This window comes from the organism of the source record quoted next, unplaced genomic scaffold (assembly GCF_019419815.1).
Source record: "Pyrus x bretschneideri cultivar Hongxiangsu unplaced genomic scaffold, Pyrus_bretschneideri_v1 Contig102, whole genome shotgun sequence".
NCBI classification, from domain to species: Eukaryota; Viridiplantae; Streptophyta; class Magnoliopsida; order Rosales; family Rosaceae; genus Pyrus; species Pyrus x bretschneideri.
This window is the reverse complement of record NW_025999394.1, coordinates 22,832-42,546: the sequence shown is the minus strand read 5'-3', so window position 1 is coordinate 42,546 and position 19,715 is coordinate 22,832. Positions and strand designations below refer to the sequence as shown.

The window sequence follows — 19,715 nt, the reverse complement described above, 5'->3', positions numbered from 1 at the left end:
TAAATATTTGATACATCTATTAAAAAATAAGAGAATTTAGCATTTATATTCAATTTGTCATATTTATCATAAAAAGAAATTTAATATTTTATATTTGACATCTCATTAGAAGGGACTTGGCTTCTCTGCCCTCCCAGTTCTCATACACTTCCATCCCGTCATATTTTGTACGATCACGGTTAAGCCATGTCAACATTTTATATTGATTTGTTTATAGAGATAATAAGACAAAAAATAATAGTGATATAAAATATTAACGTGATTTAACCGTGTTCATACAAATAGAAAATAATGAGAGTGTATGAACCAGGAGGGTAGAAAAGTCAGGTCACTATTTTGGACCCAAGTCCAAGCCTTACCGAGTAGTGGTTGAGAAAGTACAGAGAGATGCAAATGCTAGAGGCAATACGGATTCTCTTCTTCTCCTCTGAGATTTCTATGTACCTTAAACAAACATATGGGAATCTTATCAAATAAAAAATCCAAGTTTTAACCGTTGGGTTATGTACAATCCCCCCGTTAATACTTGTTGGGTCCCATTGAAATGGACCCATATGGGTTTTTATGCAACCCCCTGTTGATACTTGTAGAAGGATGCAGCACCCCACTTTGTTTTTGCTTTGAGTCCACCCAAAGCGATTCAGATTCCAAATGAGTAACCCTTTTTTGCTTCAGACTGTTGTTCCTGAATCTTTCTATTCAAAACCAGCCATTTCTGGATAAATCCTGATCTGGGTTTTCCGTGAAACTTCATTTTCCATTAGTTTTCACCCTTCTTTTGATATTTTTAAGTTCTGGGTTTTCATTGTTTTAGAATTTTAGTGGGGGGTTTCAGCTTTTTAGTGATTGGGGATTGTGTGAATAGTTGGGAATTTCGCAGATGATGGGTTCGGGTATGAACTTGATTACTACTGTGATAGGTTTTGGTATGAGTGCAACATTTATCGTGTTTGTTTGCACAAGAATCATCTGTGGGAGGCTGAGAGGTGGCGAATCGCGGCCTATGTTCGAGATTGAATCAAGGGTTGATCTTGAGCAGGTATGTGATGGATTTTCTGTGCTGAACTATATTTGTTTCCTCAGATGAGAATGATCTGATTTGGGTAATTTTCCCAGTTTTGAGCATTTTTTTTTCTGTAGGAGTTTCTGTTTTGACTTGGTTATGTATATATGTATGATTGATTACTTCCCAATTTAGCATCTCAATAGCATACTTGTGTGAGCTTTTATGTATGTATTTATTCTTATATGCGTTATTCTATTCTAAATTACTCTAATTTACGACCTTTTAGGTGTTTATTATGTTCTAGTTTTGATATGAATTTTTGCTGCGGTTGAGAGTCAACTCTGAGAAATGGAAGAAATCATAATAAAAACAATAGATGTTGAAATGTACTAGTTTCCTGTTGCATGCCGAAAATGCAATTGCAGGATAAGGGAGAACAAATAAAAGATGATGGGCAAGTTTGGGATTCTGTCTTATTTCTTTTCTTATCAGCTTTCTTATTTGGACAGGCTGCTTGGTCAATAGCTTTTTTGACATTTGATTGTTCTGTGCTCCATAATATGAAGAATTCCTACCTAAAAGCCCACCATTTGGTTTTTAGTTTTCCATTTTAACTTTTGGTTTTTAGATTTTAGTTTTCGTTTTGTATTTTCCCATTCCATTCCTTTCCTTCCACATCTTTCCTACCGCTCTTCATCCTCCATTGTTTAGTCCTCATTTCTCTCCTGCATTTCCCTTTTATATATCTAACAATAACTAAAAACTAAAAACCAAATGGTTATCAAATGGACCTAAATTTTCGTGTTTTTCATTTTTGATTACCCGAAGACTAAAATATTTTCGTTTATGCCCTTTTGTATTTTTGCCCATTGCTATTGAGATTGATGTCATTCCACTAAAATTTTAGAGTTTTTCATCTTGTCAATAGTAACTGAAGTTTTGATCAATGGGTGCTAAGTTTGCATTGTTTGCTGGCAGCCAGAGCATCAGGCTAGTGGCCTTGAACAAGTTGTGGTTTCTGCAATCCCTACGATGAAGTACGATCAAAAGGCTTTCAGTTCCTTAGAAGATGCGCAGTAAGCTTTGCAGTTTCATTTCTCCTAGCGCCTAAGAACTCTCATATCGTTTCCTTCTTAAAATCTGATTTTAATATTGATTGACAAGTATCTTGAATTTAGAGGATGCTAGTTTGCCACACCTTTTTGTGAGATTTTCTTGAGAACTCATGCGTTTTGGACACTGGTGAGAATGTCTAATCTGTATGCTTTTGCAGGTGCTCAATATGTTTGGGGGAGTACCAGGAGAAAGAAGTACTGCGAATCATGCCCAAATGTGGCCACAGTTTTCATCTCTCTTGCATTGATACATGGCTGAGGAAACAATCTACCTGCCCAGTTTGCCGTTTACCATTAAGAGAATCCCTCGGAACAAAACATGTGAGGTCAGCAACATTTAGCGTGGCTCGATCTTTTGACAATTCTGAGATTTCAACTGAACATTCTCATCACTGGCTATTACCTGGCACAACTGAGCGTTCAGCAGGAAACGTTAGCAACCAAGGGCATTTAGAATCTGCTCCAGGAAACCCCTCTGAACCGACCCCATCTAGAGTAGAACCAGAAACAAGGCATTGATACAATCAAAGAGATTGGTCCATGGAACCAGAAAAGCGATTGCTTCTAGCGAGCAATGCTTTTTCATATGTGGAGATGCAGTAGGGTGACTGCCCTTTCTTTTTCCTTCCCTGTCGGCTGGGAGTTGTTTCACATGGTAGGCCGGGTAGGTTTGATTGAAGAATTCTCTTACGTTGCCTAGAATGTTGCTATCCATTGTAGATCGTTCGAACTAAAACTGTGCGACAGAACTCTGAATTTTTAGGTAGAGTAGAAAGTTTGAAAATGGAGCTTACTCATATAATCTGAATGCTGTATATAAGCGCTATTCACCTCTGTTCATGCTTTGTACGAGTCAATTCATTCTACTCGCTATCGGTGCATCTTATCTACGTCCTATTAAGTAAATGCATGTACCGTGGTAAAGTCCATCATTTACGTCCTAAGTCTTGTTTCTGCTAATGGGAAAATTGGTTTCTAGGGTTTTCAACTATAGATGATTATTTTTGTTTTTGGGTTTTGTGTGAGTACATTGATATTTTTACACTAAAGGAAGGGGGAGTGAGTTCGGCTAAGCCACACAATGGGCAGCTTAATTTGGTATCGAATTCGCCATCCACGAGATTCAAACCTAAGACCTCTCACTTCTAAGTGAAGAAGAATACCATTAGACTGTAGTACTGAGTGATTTCAACTATAGATGGTTAACTTAAAAGAAATTTCTCATATGATATATAGACACAATTGTAAAGCCCAGTCGATTGATAAGGGAGGGTCGGGATTTCCGGGTTCGGACATCTTCAAAGGACACTGCTTGGTTTACATGACTACGGACGTAGTTCTATAACACATACGTTATAATTCAAATTGTTTATTACTAATCATCATTAGAGATCATTTCTAGATCATTTCATTCCAAGATTGTATTCTTATGGATCAAACAAGTTAGATGATGTTATTACCTGTTACTGTAATCGTCGATTTGTTCGACATATGAATAGCTATAATCGTCGATTTGTTCGAATACCTAAAAGGTTTTGAAATAAATTAATTTCTAGAAATAATAAAGACAATGAATGGTTGGTTAAAGCATTTGGAGATATTTTAATATATAATTCGGATCATGTCATGGACGAGAGATATTCATTTTTCTTAAAAAAAAAGGACAATTGATGTCAAGAAAAAGGATCCCGGTTGTACCAAGAATCCCCTCAAATTGGCATGGCATCAAAACAAAAACCCAAACTGAAAACGCAATCTTTGATCCTAATCTACGAGTGTCGTCACACCTGTAAGCAAACAATTTATTGGAGAAGCAGAAGCAGAAGCCGAAGCCGCTTTCATCACTCTCCAGTTAATTTCATCACTTTTTAGTTAACACAACAGGTTGATTGATTTCTACAGATACTGATCACTGCAAAGATTGAGACTTCTCCAATGGAATCCATGGCAGAAGCAGACCCAGAACCACCACCGCTACCACTATCCGACCTTATCCTCTCCCTAGAACAAGCAACCCTCATGGCCAAACAGCTACCTTGCACCGCCGACCCCACCCACCTTCTCCACATCTACTCCTCCCTCCACCAAGCCCACCACCACCTCTCCAATTTTCTCTCCACACCCAAATTCCCCCAGCCCCAGCGGCAGAACTCCCTCTCCTCCGCCACCGGCAACGAGACCATGCAAGTCGGCGACTGCGACGATGACTGTGATGGCTTTGGAGAGGGAAATTCTGGGCCCACAATTGACATTGTTGAGGATTAGATGAGGGATTGCTTCATCAAGAACAAGCGGCCCAAAAGGCGGCTTTCTCCTTCTGCGGCCACCCTGGCGGAGGAGAGGCGGCTTAACGGTGATGGGTTTGTGGGCAGTGTGAAGGGTTTTGACCCTCAGGGCTCAAAGGAGAGGGCTTTGGAGCTTGTGTACCAGTTTCGTGGGTGAGTTGGGAGGAAACAGAGCAAAAACAGAGGAGTCGTATTGCATTTTGCACTGCGATGAATGCGATGAATCCGACGATTCGCAAGGACATGAATACAGTGAGTTTTTTGTTGTATTGTTTTTTCTAATTTATGGTTTTGTTTATGTCATGGAATGGAAATGTATGACATTGTGGGTTTGATGATTATGGATTTTCATCGATTTATAGAAACATTATTAGTAGTAATATGTTGAATGAGAAAATTGTTCTTCTTGTTCATATAAGTGCAAAAAATTTAATTGGGGGCAGCCTTCTTGCGGGTCTTATAACAAACATGACGACAAGAGTGATAATATGTTTTGTCAACTTCATAATATTACAGCATTATGCATTGCAACCATAATTATCAGTCAAATAAACTGCTTGAAACAAGTTTGCGAACGATTTCTTCTTTTACTAGGAACAGTATTTGGAAATTTTCCAGCTTGCTGTATATATTGTTGTGTTCACGATTGAGTGAAATATGCTGTAAGCCTGCAGCTCATGTGCTAGAGAAGGCTTGCTATCTATGTTGTTATACTTTAAACTCAAACTATGCAAACGAGATCATCCCTGGGTAGCTCTTCTTGTCTTGACTGCCAACCAATCACAACAATAAATTAGCAGAACATACTTGAGTCTTGACCAACATTTCCCCAAGCATTTTCAATCATCATCGGAGTGCATTTGTTCTGAACCGCAACATGTTGGATATCCGATTAAGTGCAGAATGAATTGTGTCAATACCTTAATCCCTAATTGATCATGCTATATGTCATCTACACATGGGAAAGAATCCAAATGATAACTCATGTATTGTTGGAGAATGACTACTCAAACCCTAGTCCTTACTACTGTATGCTAGATACCTGATAAGGTTGAGACTGCAATGGTTCTTCCCCTTGTTTCGTGTCAGGAACAGTTTTATTTTACCTTTTTGCCATCAAATTGTTTTCTATCTTTTTTGCCATTGAATCTTGCGTTTGGAAATCGAACAATCATCGAAGAGAAGCCTTCAGTGAGGAAATTGGGGGTTAAGTGTGGAGATTGCTTCAGCTTAAACTTAACAAAAGAAGCATCAACCTCCACCAGAAGAAAAAAATTCAGTTCAATCTCTAGTACTAGTGGTTCATCAATAATTATTAAAGTTTTGACTGAATTGTTCTTTGATGTTGTCAGCCCATTCAAACAAAAGAATTGTTAGACTTTCTTCCCTTGTTTTAACTGAATTGAATTCCTCTCTTTTCTGTTATAAGAAACAGAAAACATACACAATGGTAATTCTCCTTGTTTCCATCTCTCTTCATAAAAATTTCAAGGCTTCTTTCATATCCTTAGGGGGGCATCAGTACAACCGATAAGTGTATGTCCTCCTTCCTCGAACAAGGTAACCATCCCTGCCTTACTGTATCTATCACCGTCGTCCTTTGACTAATATGTGTACACACACTATTGTTACAGTTACGTTATTAGTCTGATTATTTATGTAAAGAATAGTCTAGCATATAGGCTTTTCTTCAGGTCGTCTCTGCTAAAGCACTAGAAACTATTTTCTAATCTGATGCTGCAGTGTCAAGTAAGATTCAGGTAGGGAAGTAGTTATCCAGTAATAAGGCCATTGTAAAGTTTTCGTATGCTAAGCCAGGTTACCATTTATAAACTTGTGTCATTTAGTTTTTGTATTTTGCACTGAAGAAAGAAAGTTTAGTGCCCAGAGCATATGTAGCCAGACCGGATGTAAAGGGTCAAGGTCTCTCGGTGCCAGGCACCATGTAGTTATTTGCTAACTTCAACTATAACGGATTTTTGTATTCTTTGGCCTTTCAAAAAATTTCATCATGTAGAACAAGTGTTTGGTTGAAAGACTAATTATATTTCTCATTTTTCATGTAGTTTCACCTTGCAGTCAAGATATGCAATTCAAACCTTTCGAATTAGAAATTAACACGTGGAATAGCTGTGCCCCAATTGATGAACTACAGGCTAAAGGGTTTTCTACCCCTACCGATTGAGGAAGGTGAGTAAAACTTTGTTTCTCAGTGTTATATTGTTCTTGTTGTTTGCATCGGCAAAACTAATCAGATTCTTTCTGACTATAAATTTTTATGGGTTACTATTGTTTAGTCTTGCATCATCAATGAAGTATGTTTTCTTGTTAAATTATGAATTGGGTGTTCGTTATAGTAATTCTTCATCATAACAGAAACTTCAAAAACACAAAAACATAATCTTGAATTCTGTGTATGAACTTCAATTGGAATGATCCTCTTACTCGTCAAATGAGTCTTACAACAAAACACAAAACATAAACATTTTGGAGCATGTTTGCTAAACATTTTGTTTTTTAGCTGAAATAGAGAAGATATTGGAGAAATGACAGGGAGAAAAACATGTGATCCCCTTTGGCCCACCCAAGCATTTCCATATGTTCCCTTCACTGAAAAGATACAATTACTGCAGCTAAATTCAAAATGAAAAGTCTTCTCAAAAAAAAAAAAAAGAAAAAAAAAGTCATTTAACCTTTCTATTTAACTTGTAAAAAATGATTCTGAATATATTACCATGCTATCACCATTCAAAATAGCTTTACATACGCAAGAACACATGCATATACTATGAATAATGGTTAGTATCGAAAACTTCTTTTGACTTTAAAATTACTTTGAAAGGCAAACAAAGCGGGTTTTTCTTTCTCAAATTTCCATATAAAATAGCATTTTTTAATTTACTTTGAAGAGATAAATTAAGGGAGTTTTAACCAAACACTCCCGATACTGTTCACTTTAACGAAAAACCAAAGTAAATCCTGGCACCATTCACTTACAACACTTTTTGTCATTTTCGTTAAAACTCAAAGTTTTCAAGCCCTTTTCATTAGTTTTCCTATAAATTAAGCCATGGAAACGGTTTTTTGTGGGAGACTTGTGGTGCTAATGTTACTTACTATCGCTGTGCATGTTCTATTCTATCAATACTAATGATTGTGGAAGCTGATGATCTTCTCTTCATTTCTCTTCACATCATTCCCCAATTCTCTTTTCACTTGCTTCTAATTCTAGTGAAGACTTTAAAGTTACAAGTATTATCCCCACATCGGTCATGATATTTAGTCAAATTCCCGACAACACGAAAGAAAAATTTGGGTTAGGCAGAATTAGGATACTCTTGTCCGAGAATTGGTTCATTTTCATGAATAGATATTCTTGTTTCTGGGAAAGGAAGTGAGATTTCAAATGCCTCACAAAATGTAAATGCCACATATGTCTTCCATGTGGTAAATGATGCATACAATAACCTTGTACAGAGTTATGTTGTTGCAGATTTTAGGCAGATTGGTAACCTTCTTGGTGATCATGACATAGGGCTATTTAGGCAGACTGGGTCTTGATGTTCTTGCATACTTGCAATCTAATCTTTTTGAAAATACCATAGCAGATCCTGAGTTCTGGACCTGGTTAGCCATGGCACATGCACTGGGGACAGCATATCTTGGAACTGAGAAAAGAATTATGGAGAAATCAAACAAGTAGGTTTTGGGGTGTTAGTAGTTTCAAGTGATAAATCAATATTTAATGTACTTTTAGGGCAAGTAGATGTTGGTGGCGGCCAATGTTGCGAGTTCTAGGGCCATTATCTATTGTAAAAATGGTATGCTTAGACCATCTCCAACTATAACCCGCCGCCACACCAACCTCCCCCCCCCCTCCCCCCCCAAAAAAAAAAATCCAACTAAACCCAAGCTTAAAACTGGACCTAAAACCTAAAACCTAAAACAAAGCCAGATTTAGCCCAGGATTAGTGGGGCTGGCCCACCATATATGTATATTTTATTTAGTGTGATATTTATAAATTCATTGAATCCAACGGTTAAAATCTAATTTGATGAAATTCAACGGTAAAAACAAAAATTTAACGGTCCAAATTTAAATCTAACGGCTAAAGTAATTTAAAAAAAAAATTTTATGTGTTTCATATTTTTTCATAGTGTTTAACGAGTTTCATGGTGTCTGTTAATGATTTTTCAGTATTTGTCAGAATCTAAATATTTTTAGGTTAAAATTTTCATAAAATTAAATTAGTCTCCATAATTTTTTCTTTTAAAAAAGTTACTTTAAGAAAAAAATTAGCCAAAGTTCATTCTTTAATAATCTGGGCTAAAATTTTAGGCCAAAAGGGTTGGAGTAGAAAAACTGTTTCTGGGCTAAAAATTTTAGGTTTTAGGCCAAGGATTGGAGATGGTCTTAAAGAAAGTGTCATAAACAAGAAAGGTGGTTCTTTCGGGGCATCATGGTTAACAAGGGTGTTCGGTGTTACACACATGAAGAAATATATCAGTTGCGATTCTCACGGGGTTGTGGAGACGATAGATGATGAAATAGAGTTCCTTGTGTTGGCATACGGAAGTGATGTCCAACCAAAAAGTTGTGGATTCCGTCATACAAATAAAGATTGTGCATAAAGCAGCAGAGTACCTTACACAAGAGGCACAGAATATGACGAGCTATGATCGCCATGCTGGTATTTCTTCTATAATTGTAAGATTTTGGTGATTATTTACAAATCTGTCATTGGGTATTTGCGGGCTTGCCATTCTGAACTAAGCACACGCGTCTATCATCCGGGTGTGTTTTGCTTCCATCTTCTCTGTGACACTCAACCTCTCTATAACCCTTTCTCTTTCACTCTTTTTCGGACTCTGCATCTCTCTCGATCCTCACCGTGTTCACCTTCTCCATAAAACCCAGAGGCCGAGAGGCTTGAGTCCACATCACAACTCGCCACTCCGGCAGCCTCAATTCCATCAAACAGCTACTAGCTGCTGGACCTCCCTCTTTCTCTTCTCTGTAAACACCGAGGCGCACCAACGTCCCCATTTTCCGGCAAAACATCACCACAGAACCACCACCATTCACTCCGTTCTACTCAGGATACACAGGCGAAGGCCTTTCACTGCGCAGTCAGTTCTAAAATGTCTGGTTTTGCCGTGACGGGTTATCGGGTTCTTGCGTCGGGTTGTTCAAACGGGGCATTCAGGTATTGTATTTATTTGATTAATTAATTAACTATTTATTAATTATATGTTTTGATTTCTTTTGGGTTTTTTTATTTTTTATTTTTGTATATTTCTGTTTTTCTTAATTAGTCTGAAATTTGGATTTTTAAGTTTTGCATTCATGCAACTTTAGGCTTCTGGGTTTGTTGTTTTAGAGCTAAAGAAGATAATTTAAATATAATCTGAATCATTGAAGTGATCACCGCTTCCGACCTGGGTAAGCCACCCTTACACTCCTCCTTTCTGTTTTCAATTTAGGACTCGAATTCAAGCTTTCATGTCTTTTAGGTTTATACATACTTCTTTCGTCCAATCCTCATCACTCTCTCCTCTCTGTCTCTCTGTAAACAATTTCCAATTGGTTTTTACAGAGAGAAGGTGGCAGCAGCAGCAGTGGGGAAGGAAGGACTATTCCTGTTTCTGTGATAATTTCTGCCCTTCAAAGCTCTGGGGTTTGGCTTTGGCTCTGTTAACTGTTGAGGTAATTATTAATCCATACTTTGATTGTAATTTTGGTTTTTTTTTTTTTTTTCCTTTCAGTATTCGGTGAGTTTGATCAAATGGGTTTCTTTGGACTTGCATAAGTTGTGTATAATATTGCTTCAATCATTTATTGCGTTCCTTTTATATTATTGAGTATTGAGTTTTGCTGGAAATTGTATAAATTTGATCTTTTATTGAGTATTGCGTTCCTTTTATATCTGTACTCAAATTGCATAAATTATTGAGCTTTTGTTTGGTACTTTTACAGCTAACTGTGCTAATTAGTTCATACCCAAAAAGGAGCAGAGAATAATTGTTCTAATCAGTAATTCCCCACTATAAGAACTTGAGACCTTGGACTGATATGCATTTATGAGATTTTCTGGTATACTAACAGACCCTGAGATTTTCGTGTCTCCAGAGTTCTCCAGCCAACCACAGACCCCTGGTTGCCGTACTTCCGTTGCACGCAGATCTTCTGGTATACTCACTAAGCATAAATTTAATGGTTTACAGAAACTTTTAATTTATCCGTCCTAAATATCTTCTTTTATTCTTGATGCCATGCTACTTGCTCGACCTTTTCTTGCATCAGTTGTGTCACCTAAAATTAAAATGACATGAAATAGTTTCCCTACATGCTTAATGTTGTGAATGCCGGTGATGTTAGAAATTTAGTGATTGTTGCTCTCTTTAATATATCTGTACTCATGTGTTTTACAGATGCGCAATTCAAAAGAACTGGTTGCTGCTTGGGTGAGAGGTGTATAATTTCATTTAAAAAAGAACTGTTTTGGTTGCTGGTGGTGGTTTATCTGTATTTGATTGGTAATTTCAACAATCGACGATTCAATAATATTTGAACTTCCATTTCTATTGTTAGAAGACAACATCTCCATCTCAATTCTGCATGATCAAAATGTATGTTTGGCTAAGACAACCATGCTTTACAGGTAGAGAGGAAGCTGCGATTAGAAACAATGTTGAGCGAGATTTAAGTCTTCATTTGACCAAAAAAAAAAAAAAAAAAAAAAAAATCTTTGATTAAGATATCTAGATTTGTTATTTTATTCTATTGACAGTTCATTGTTTGATTGGTTTTGTTGATTTCCTCCACTTTTTAACAAATATTCGTTAATCTACCTATTTTATTTGGGTGATAAGTTCACTCTTTCAGTCTTAGCTGAAGGAAGATATAGGGCATGGTTTTGTTAATGGCGGTGGATGATTTGGATGAAAGTAATCTTGGGGATTTTTTTGCTTGCAGTTGTTTAGGCCCGGACTGAAGAAGTTTTGTGGAATGAGATTCTTATCAGATTCTTACACCAAATTGTTTCTCCGTTTATGGCCGGTAATAAACAGTCCAACCAGTAGCTGATAAAATGTCATTGTATATATGCTTTTGACGATTTCTTCTACGATAATGAGGGAATCTAGAGGATCGAGGCCACTCGATCTAAGGTCTGTACTACTCTATCCCTTTCTTTCTCTCTGTGAATTTCTTGAAATTGATGACTCACGTTCTGATTCTTGCTGTGTTTGGGAGCGAAAGCTCTAGATTAGCTTTGATCACTTGATTTTTTTCTTTTTTAGTTCAGCACAGTCAAACTGCATAATCCTACCGTTGGGCTACTTCTAGGGAGGGTTTGTGTTTACTTTTGTTAGTCTGTTAACAGTTTGGTATGTCTATCATATTGATGGAACTAATTTGTGAGTTAATTATGGTTTAGGTTGTTGAATTTTGAATTCGGAATTCCCTTTGGAAACTGTCACAAGCGATGTGTCTGTTGCGGCTACAGGAATCAAAAGTGAGTGAAAGGTAAAGCTTTTCTCTCCAAACATTCATCGCCAGCAATTCCAGCCAGAGCCAGGTATATCTCTCCTCTTGCTTTCTCTCTACGATGTTCTATCCCAATTTCTCTCAGAAAGTAAGGGTTTTGGTTTGCATTCTTGGATTAGATTTGTATATATTCCATTGCATCTCAGTTTTCTCTGATATAATAGCATAATCTGGCTCTTGGTATTCTAACTTTGCTTTCTTTGCATCAAAATTGTTTATGGCTCTTGGTTTTCTTGATCTAATTTTTTATTTTATTTCTATAATTAGATAAATTAAGGTTAAAATTTTCCATTAGTATATGATTATTCGATTCTGATATATCACTTTCCTCCATTTGATGTGATTTTGGATTATTAGGGACTCATGCTTGCCTTCCGAGTTTTCGTTGAAAAAAGGCTTTTAGCTGAGTAATTTACTAATTTGGTTTTGATTATCAGCTAAAGAGAATAGGGGGTTTAATTTGTAATTATTTTGATGTGGTGAAAAATTTTAGATTTTACACATTTTTCCAGTTCAGGATGATAAAAATTTAGGGCTTTGATTTGTTGATGTGATTTCCACGTACTCTGACTTCACATAGAAATGCAAGGATATATTAAATGTGTTTTTTAGTCTTCATCTATTTGTTTAACCCTTAATGATATGTGAATTGTTGATTGATAATTTGATAATATGTACGCTATTATTGAATCAGAAAAATTGGTTCTTTATTTGTTGGGCTTGGTTGTTTTGGCACGTAAGGTTATGAGGAAGAGGAAAAAGAAAATTTATAGCCTGCCAAGGATGTTTTGGAATACCTTGAGTTGACGTGTCTTTTTCCAGGTTTTAGCGAAGTTTGAGGTTTGATGTGTCTTCTCCATTCCTGCATATAATTTATCAATGAAAGGCTTTCTCTCACTGTGAGCTTCTAATTGTAATCCTTACCTTCAAATTTGAACCTTCCACGATTGAACTTCCACTGTAAAGACAATCTTTGTACGTGACAATTGCATTGGTGGGCCTTTTTTGCAGCTTCCAGAAATCATTGCTGCTTTAATCTCTTGCGCCCAATTGTTCATCATAGAAAACTCCTAAATACAGTGAGATGCCTTGTAATGTTGTTTTAATGAGTGCATGAGTGCATGATTTACTTTATACGTGACCTTTAAATTGACTTGTATGCTTGGGTCCTTGCTCCCTACAATGATCTTCCCCTGAACTGCTGCCATGCACTTCACCTTTTTACTCTTGCAATTGTCTTTGGCCTTTCTTGATGCATCAGACACCTGGAAAATTGATGTTCCATAAAGATAAGCAATTGTTCCTTTTATTAGTAATTATATGAAGTAGGCATATTATGCAATACAATGTCTACATTCAATTAGTAAATATTGAGTTTATTTTTTTCAAACAGTGGCATTTTGATTCAGGTTTAAGCTTCTTAGTGGCATCATAAGGGTTTCTTTGGGGAGTGCTGATAGTTAATTTGATGGCTTATACATATAAATATTCAACCTATATTGTTAATTGTATGTAAGAATTGATTCAAGACAATATGAAGCTATCAATGGACTATAAGAGTTATCAATGGATTACATTGTTGACCTCCTTCAATTCTATTCCTTTATACATGGTTGAACTGATACCTCCTATTTGTTGATGAGATAGTCTACCAAAAGATTATGGAGTTCAATGTAGGTGAGTACAATTTTTTCATGTGGAGGTATTCCTCATTTTGGTTTAAGGTACTGAAGTCTGAATCAGGAGACGTTTTCTGATTAAGAAAACATCAACAACGTACAAGAGAAAATCAGGGTTCTCTTTTGCAATTTACACCACCAAAATATATATAACTTCTTCATCTTTGTACGGATGTCTCTGTAAAAATATATTATTTCCTGCTTTTAATTTTAGTTTTTTGTTTCTCTTTTTGCAGTTTTTCACCAAACAAACAGATTATAAGCAACTTTTTTTCCAATTATTTCTTGCTTTTAATGTTCATGAGGTTGTAGATTGAAGGAATAAAAGAGTCAAAATAATATGAAGAAAAAATAGTGGAGACATCTGCAACCGGTTGAACAAAGGTAATTCTTATAGCCACCGAATACTCAGGGGTTCAATCATACAATTTGTTTTATGTTCTTTTAGTGTTTTCAGGCATTCACGTGTTTACTTATTATAGATGATGTATTTCTGTATTGTACTAATATTTGTTATAAAAAAAATAATTAGTTTTTCCTCCTTGGTGTTTGCTAATGCGCTTCTCGAGACAGCGTTGGAACATGGAGATGATGGGGATGCAGGGGATGAGGAGGAAATGGCAAAGGAGGAGGACCAAAACGTGTTCTCTGTTAGGATAATTGGTGCCCTTAATTATATGGTTTGTTCCTTTGGTTTTTATGGTTTAAATGTATTTAATTTGATGGTGTTTTTGATAAATTGTTGAATATATTTTTAGTTTAGTTATTGATTGTATTGAGTGTGGTTTATGCTTTTGGTATTAAGTAGTTTTTTCGTATCGCTAAACTCCTTTTGCGGTAGAGAAACGTGAGTTCTTCTAAGGTGTCTAAGTGAGTGTCAATCACAGAGTATTGTGTTCGAATATCTGTCCAAACAAAAAATTTCTTTAGAATGAAATAAATGAAACAACTTTTGAGACTCCCTCATTTGAGATGTGTATTGGTTCTGAAAGTATAAGACCAAAAGTTACATTTTCATTCCCATTTACAGAAATACAACTTGCAGAATTAGTTAAAAGTATCAAATGACTAGCATGTGAATTTGTGTATGGTTAAAAATAATCTTATCCTTAAGGAATTGTCATGTTGCTTTGATTAAGTTATACATGGCCATGATAAGGTATTGCTCATCCCCACAAACATTTTGTACACGTGTGGCATTAATATATTTTATTTTCTGATTGAATTTGTTTTGATTCAATGGGGTTGGTGAGCTAAACAGCAAGTGGCTTTCTTTTAGTTTGTGGATAGCTCTTCTGGGTTTTTCTTCTTTTTTTTTTCTGATTGAATTTCATTTGATGCAATGGGAATTCCACTTTGTTTGTGGTTTGTGAATTGAAATACATTATACATGTATTGTGAAATTCATTATTTTGAGTATGTTCTTACCTGACATTTGGAAACTTTGAGTATGTTCTTACCTGACGTTTGTAAGCTTTTGATTAGTTATGAAAGTTAATATATTTTGTCCGTGTTTATAAACGTATGACGTACAATCAGTTTCTTTTCAGTTGGGTTGAAATGATGTTGATTGTGCTGTTATAAAGCTCTTTTTTATAGTTAGGTTGAAAATCATGTTAATAGATTCTTATTTGGTTGGTCCGATCTGTAACAGTCTAACAGATGGATTGTTTTCTTTAAATTAAAATTTGATCCTTTTTTTTTTTTTTGTTTTTTTTTGTTTTTTTGTGTGAAATTATAATGGAATCGCTAATTTGTTGAGTATATCTTAGATTCTTGATTGCACCTGCCCGCAACTATTACATTGTCTCTGGACTGGATGAATTTTTATAATTTCTAGGATCCACAGTTGCAATGCTTTTGAAGCATAAAGTAAGGAGGAAGCTACTATTATGGAGCTTCTTTGGCATGGTAAGTTGAAGTTGTGTATCGTTTTGTTTTTTCGTTCATGGAATTCATTATCCTGCTAGCTTGGCAATTAGCAGTGTGCACAATTGGTAAAATGTTTGAACAAATTTGTGGAAGTTTGAATTGTACTGATGAAGGTGAATTTTAACAACTTTAACTTAGATTTCTTAATAATTTGATCCGTCTTTCTTTCATTTGTGTTCGACTACTTTACCTTTTTTGTATATAAGTAAACTGTTAATCGAAAGCCACAGAAACTACCTAACTGGAATGTGTCAATCTTTTGTTTCTTTATTTTTGCATGTAGATAGAAAAAGAGACTTTGATCTTTTGTATGTGAATTATATTATGTATGTGAAAGTTTTCCTACCATTTTCCATTTCAAACGTATTAATCTTCTGACACAATCGTTCATATCTTTCGAACATAATCTTTTATACAAGTTCTAATGTCGCAATGTGTGTTATCTGCATTGGTGCATTTGTGGGTCTGATTCCGTTCGTACTGCCTCTTTAGTGCACCATTGATGCATTCGAGTCATCAAGTATTATAATGTATGTGCATGCATCAGTCATTCCGTTTGGTGAATTCCAAAAAATAACAGCATCTCTGTACACTCTATTATTCTTTGTACATAGGCAAAAATGAGAGCGTCTCTGTACACTATTGCCCTTTTGTATGCAGGGCAAATGGAGATGGCAATTGTTGTGGTTCACACACTCCGTCCTTTTTATTTAGAGCAAGTGGAGATGGCTGTTTGAATAAAATGAAGAATTTGGCCAGGTAATTCAGTTTTCCACTAACTGGCATTTGGTTTTTTAAATGTTTATGCAGGGAGAGATGAGTTATGTACTCTGATTTCCTTACATTCTCGTTACATGTTACCCAATTTAAAATTGTGACTCACATGAAAGTGGATTTTGACAGGATTTGTGTTTTTAAATTGTAGTGTCATGTTGGCATTATTGCTTATTTATGAATGCAAGTCTATTTTACATCTATTTAATGTCTTTAATTTTGATCTCCACATTATTTAATGTTCACAATTGCCTCGTTACTCTGAATACCAAGGCAGCCCCAATCAATTCTGGAATCATTTTTACAAGTTCCAAAATACAGTATGTATAACTTAATCTCAAATTTATTCATTTCACAAACATTCGCATCATATCCATAGTTTTTTATTGCTCGAACTTCCACACTTCATTTTCCACTATTTTGCATCTGTATAGTAGACTTATCATTTTCCCAATCGCTGGGTGTATGTAAATGGAAAAAGAAATATCAGACACAATTTCGTAAAAAGAAGTTTTCTGTGTTGCTTAGTTAGGTGTGTTGTTCAATTGAGTTACAAGGGACCAATCTTGATTCTTCACTATATGCTTGAAATTTTCAAAAAAGACAACTTAAGAGCTCAAGTCTAAATATCTTTGTTATTTAGTAGTGAATTTTTAGCACAGTGGAAATATGTGGAATGATATTTATGCCCTTCAATTCTAATTGGCAATCTGCTGCCAATTTAAACCTTTTCAGGGCGTCCGCCACCGGAGGTTACGCAGGTGTGCAAACGGTCACACAGTGGAACTTGGATTGCACAAAGCACAGCGAGCAGGGTGATAGGTATATTTTCTCACCTTTACCATTTTAGGATTTAGATTAGTGATAAATTAATTTGAATCATGTGGCGTGATATTTCCATTGTGTTACAGACTATGTTATGATAAATTAATTCGAATCATGTGGCATGATATTAACATAACTAGCTACCTTTGTTGTGGTTTTGTCGATCATACCCAAGGGAGACTTTTCAACTTTATGGTTTGAACATCTGTGCTTGACTAGCTGCTCGAACAAGAACGGAACTTCTTTTTTTTTTGGTTTTTTGTGAACTGCTAAAACAGGTGCCTAGCCTGCAGGACATATATTTTGCCATCGTAATTGCAGTGGCAAAATAAGTCTGAGCTGCATGTTGCTTCTGTTTCTTCTCTTTCATATGGAAACATGGGTTCTGCATATTTTTGGCATTGAACATTTGTGCTTGGAAAATTAGCTACTTGAACAAGTATTGAACACTTTCTATGTTTTTTATTAACTGCTGAAATAGGTGCCTGCCCTGCTGGACACATATATTGCCATCTTAACTACAAGGGAAAAATATGTGTGAACTGCATGTTGCTTCTGTTTCTTATGGAAACATAACTTTTTTTGGCAACTATGTCTTTGTGATCAAGAACGTTCAGTTTCTTCCTACTAATTGCGCAATGTCTTTATGTGTCAACTCAGTTGAATGTATATAAAAGTCAAGCTGTTTATCTTATCGACCTCATTCACTCATGTTTCCCTCTGTTCATTCATGATTGTGTTGAATTTATTCAGGTTAAATGTGTCTTATTTATGCAGTTACGCCTGGAATAGTTAGTTCCCTGCCGCAATGCGCGAGCTTATTTTCTAGTTATATTTATTTTAAGGATTTATAAGTACTTGAACTCCATAACCTCTTTTACATAACTAAGCCAATCCAAAAATTCCTCAACTTGGAGGCTCCCTTACCTAGCTACGATGCAGATCGCAAATTTTATCCTTCAAAGTTTTGGGTTTGTTAGGAATGCTTTTGCAGGAAACACTTTTGCTAATAAGTACTTTTGTTTGCATGTTTGTTTGTATGTATGTTTGTTTATTTAAGACATTTATGCTAATGGGTAGAGGATTTCGGTTAACCCTCACATTGAGCAATGTCATCATAGTTTGGTATTGAAACTCGCCGTCCACGAACTATTTGCTCACAAGCATTGATGGGGCCAATGAAGGCCAAGAGGGTCGCATGACCCTTCTTCCTAGTTTTTGTTACATGATTGTACATTTTTACATGAAAATCCTTGAGGATTTGACCCTACTTGTAAGTGAAAGAAAAATATTATTAGACTGCAGTACTAGGTGGCATAATATTTTCTTAACGTTGAACATACGAGGTACCAAACGAGCCCCTTAATTTCTCCTCATGCTCGTCAATTAAGCTCAAGGAGCTTCACGAACTGTAAATTGGCCGAGAAGAATAACAAACTTTCAATCTGAGTGCATCAGCCGATTGGTTGTGAGTAGAAATAAAATGTATCACAATGATAGATCATGATACGTGACCACATTATTATTTAATAAAAAAGGTAAGAATCGATTTCAACATGTTTAGTGTTAAGCATGATCATTGTTTAGAGGCTAATCGAACTAATATTGTTTTACATGTGGAAAAATTGCGTGTTAAAGTACCAAAACCATCATTGATGTTTATAGTGTGCTAATTTTTGAAAGGTTTTTTTATTTCTTTTATGAAAAGGGGGTTAGCACGACAGTCCATTCTTTCAATAGATGGGAAGACTTGTAGAGGTATACAAGCCTACCCCTAACCACCGGTGATTCACCAACGCCAATAATTTTGAAGCAGTTTAATTAGCCTGTTTATATTGAGTTGATACCTTATTTGCATGAGGAGAAATTTTGTGGTCCGGAAACCAGACCACATTTCCCACAGCTAGGGTTGGTTCAGTTCAAGATACCAAACCGATACTTGAATACCGAAAATCAAAGTAAAAACTTTCGGGATAAAATTTTGAAAATCGAAACTGAACCAAAATTTCAGTTTCTTGAAATTCAATGATACAAAAATGATTTTGATTTTTCGGTTTGGGATCAGGAATGGGCCTTCAGGTCCAATTTTTGGGCTTTCTAATTTGATCTAGATTTGGGTTGAAATTTGGTTAGCCCAATTTTGGGGCCTTTTGAATGTGTAACTTATCTTAGTTTGGTTGGTCTAATTTGATTCATACCAATTTGGTTTGCCCGATTCATACCAATTCATGCCAATTTTGTCAGTCCAATTCATACCAATTTTATTTATCACCACATTTCTTTGCACAATTTATAATTTTATAGTAACAAACTACAAGCAAATCATGTTCATTAGTATCAATGCATCATTACTAATTACCATCTCTATACTGACAAACTACTTAAATTAAACATGCAACCAAAATGAAATAAGTTAAGTTACAAACACAAAAGTAAAAAATTAAGTTACAAACCAAAATTCTAAATGAATTTAAAATTAGTTAAAACTTGAAAGCTCAAGTTCATGAAGATTGAGAGGAGTTTCGAGAGAGAGAATCAGAGATAGGTGTG

At 35.7% G+C, this 19,715-nt stretch overlaps 1 protein-coding gene across 29 annotated transcripts; it reads left to right on the top strand.

Moving 5' to 3' along the window:
• The first annotated feature begins 393 nt into the window (after nucleotides 1–393).
• Nucleotides 394–17,876, top strand: LOC103939955 (RING-H2 finger protein ATL5-like). Of its 29 annotated transcripts, XM_048570252.1 has the most exons (17): nucleotides 394–1,039; nucleotides 1,985–2,082; nucleotides 2,280–3,910; nucleotides 4,024–4,658; nucleotides 6,473–6,596; nucleotides 10,004–10,113; nucleotides 10,537–10,596; nucleotides 10,839–10,943; nucleotides 11,383–11,576; nucleotides 11,709–11,759; nucleotides 11,846–11,986; nucleotides 12,778–12,854; nucleotides 12,967–14,018; nucleotides 14,208–15,545; nucleotides 16,227–16,325; nucleotides 17,076–17,162; nucleotides 17,647–17,876. In XM_048570252.1, exons 1-3 carry the CDS (start codon nucleotides 881–883, stop codon nucleotides 2,638–2,640), a joined length of 618 nt encoding a protein of 205 aa, XP_048426209.1. In that variant the 5' UTR covers nucleotides 394–880; the 3' UTR covers nucleotides 2,641–3,910; nucleotides 4,024–4,658; nucleotides 6,473–6,596; nucleotides 10,004–10,113; nucleotides 10,537–10,596; nucleotides 10,839–10,943; nucleotides 11,383–11,576; nucleotides 11,709–11,759; nucleotides 11,846–11,986; nucleotides 12,778–12,854; nucleotides 12,967–14,018; nucleotides 14,208–15,545; nucleotides 16,227–16,325; nucleotides 17,076–17,162; nucleotides 17,647–17,876. The 29 variants fall into 29 exon arrangements, 26 of the variants coding, with proteins under 26 accessions (XP_048426209.1, XP_048426254.1, XP_048426248.1 ...); XM_048570297.1 differs by adding an exon at nucleotides 11,002–11,068 and having other exon boundaries at nucleotides 10,839–10,871; nucleotides 11,383–11,986; XM_048570291.1 differs by adding an exon at nucleotides 10,999–11,068 and having other exon boundaries at nucleotides 10,839–10,871; nucleotides 11,383–11,986.
• Nucleotides 17,877–19,715: the final 1,839 nt, after the last annotated feature.

Bases quoted from the DNA above. Each gene is read 5' to 3' on its own strand.
- LOC103939955 (XM_048570276.1), top strand. From the start codon at position 881: ATGATGGGTTCGGGTATGAACTTGATTACTACTGTGATAGGTTTTGGT. The intron at 1,040-1,984 runs GTATGTGATGGA...GTTTGCTGGCAG, and splicing joins CAAGGGTTGATCTTGAGCAG to CCAGAGCATCAGGCTAGTGG. The intron at 2,083-2,279 runs GTAAGCTTTGCA...ATGCTTTTGCAG, and splicing joins AGTTCCTTAGAAGATGCGCA to GTGCTCAATATGTTTGGGGG.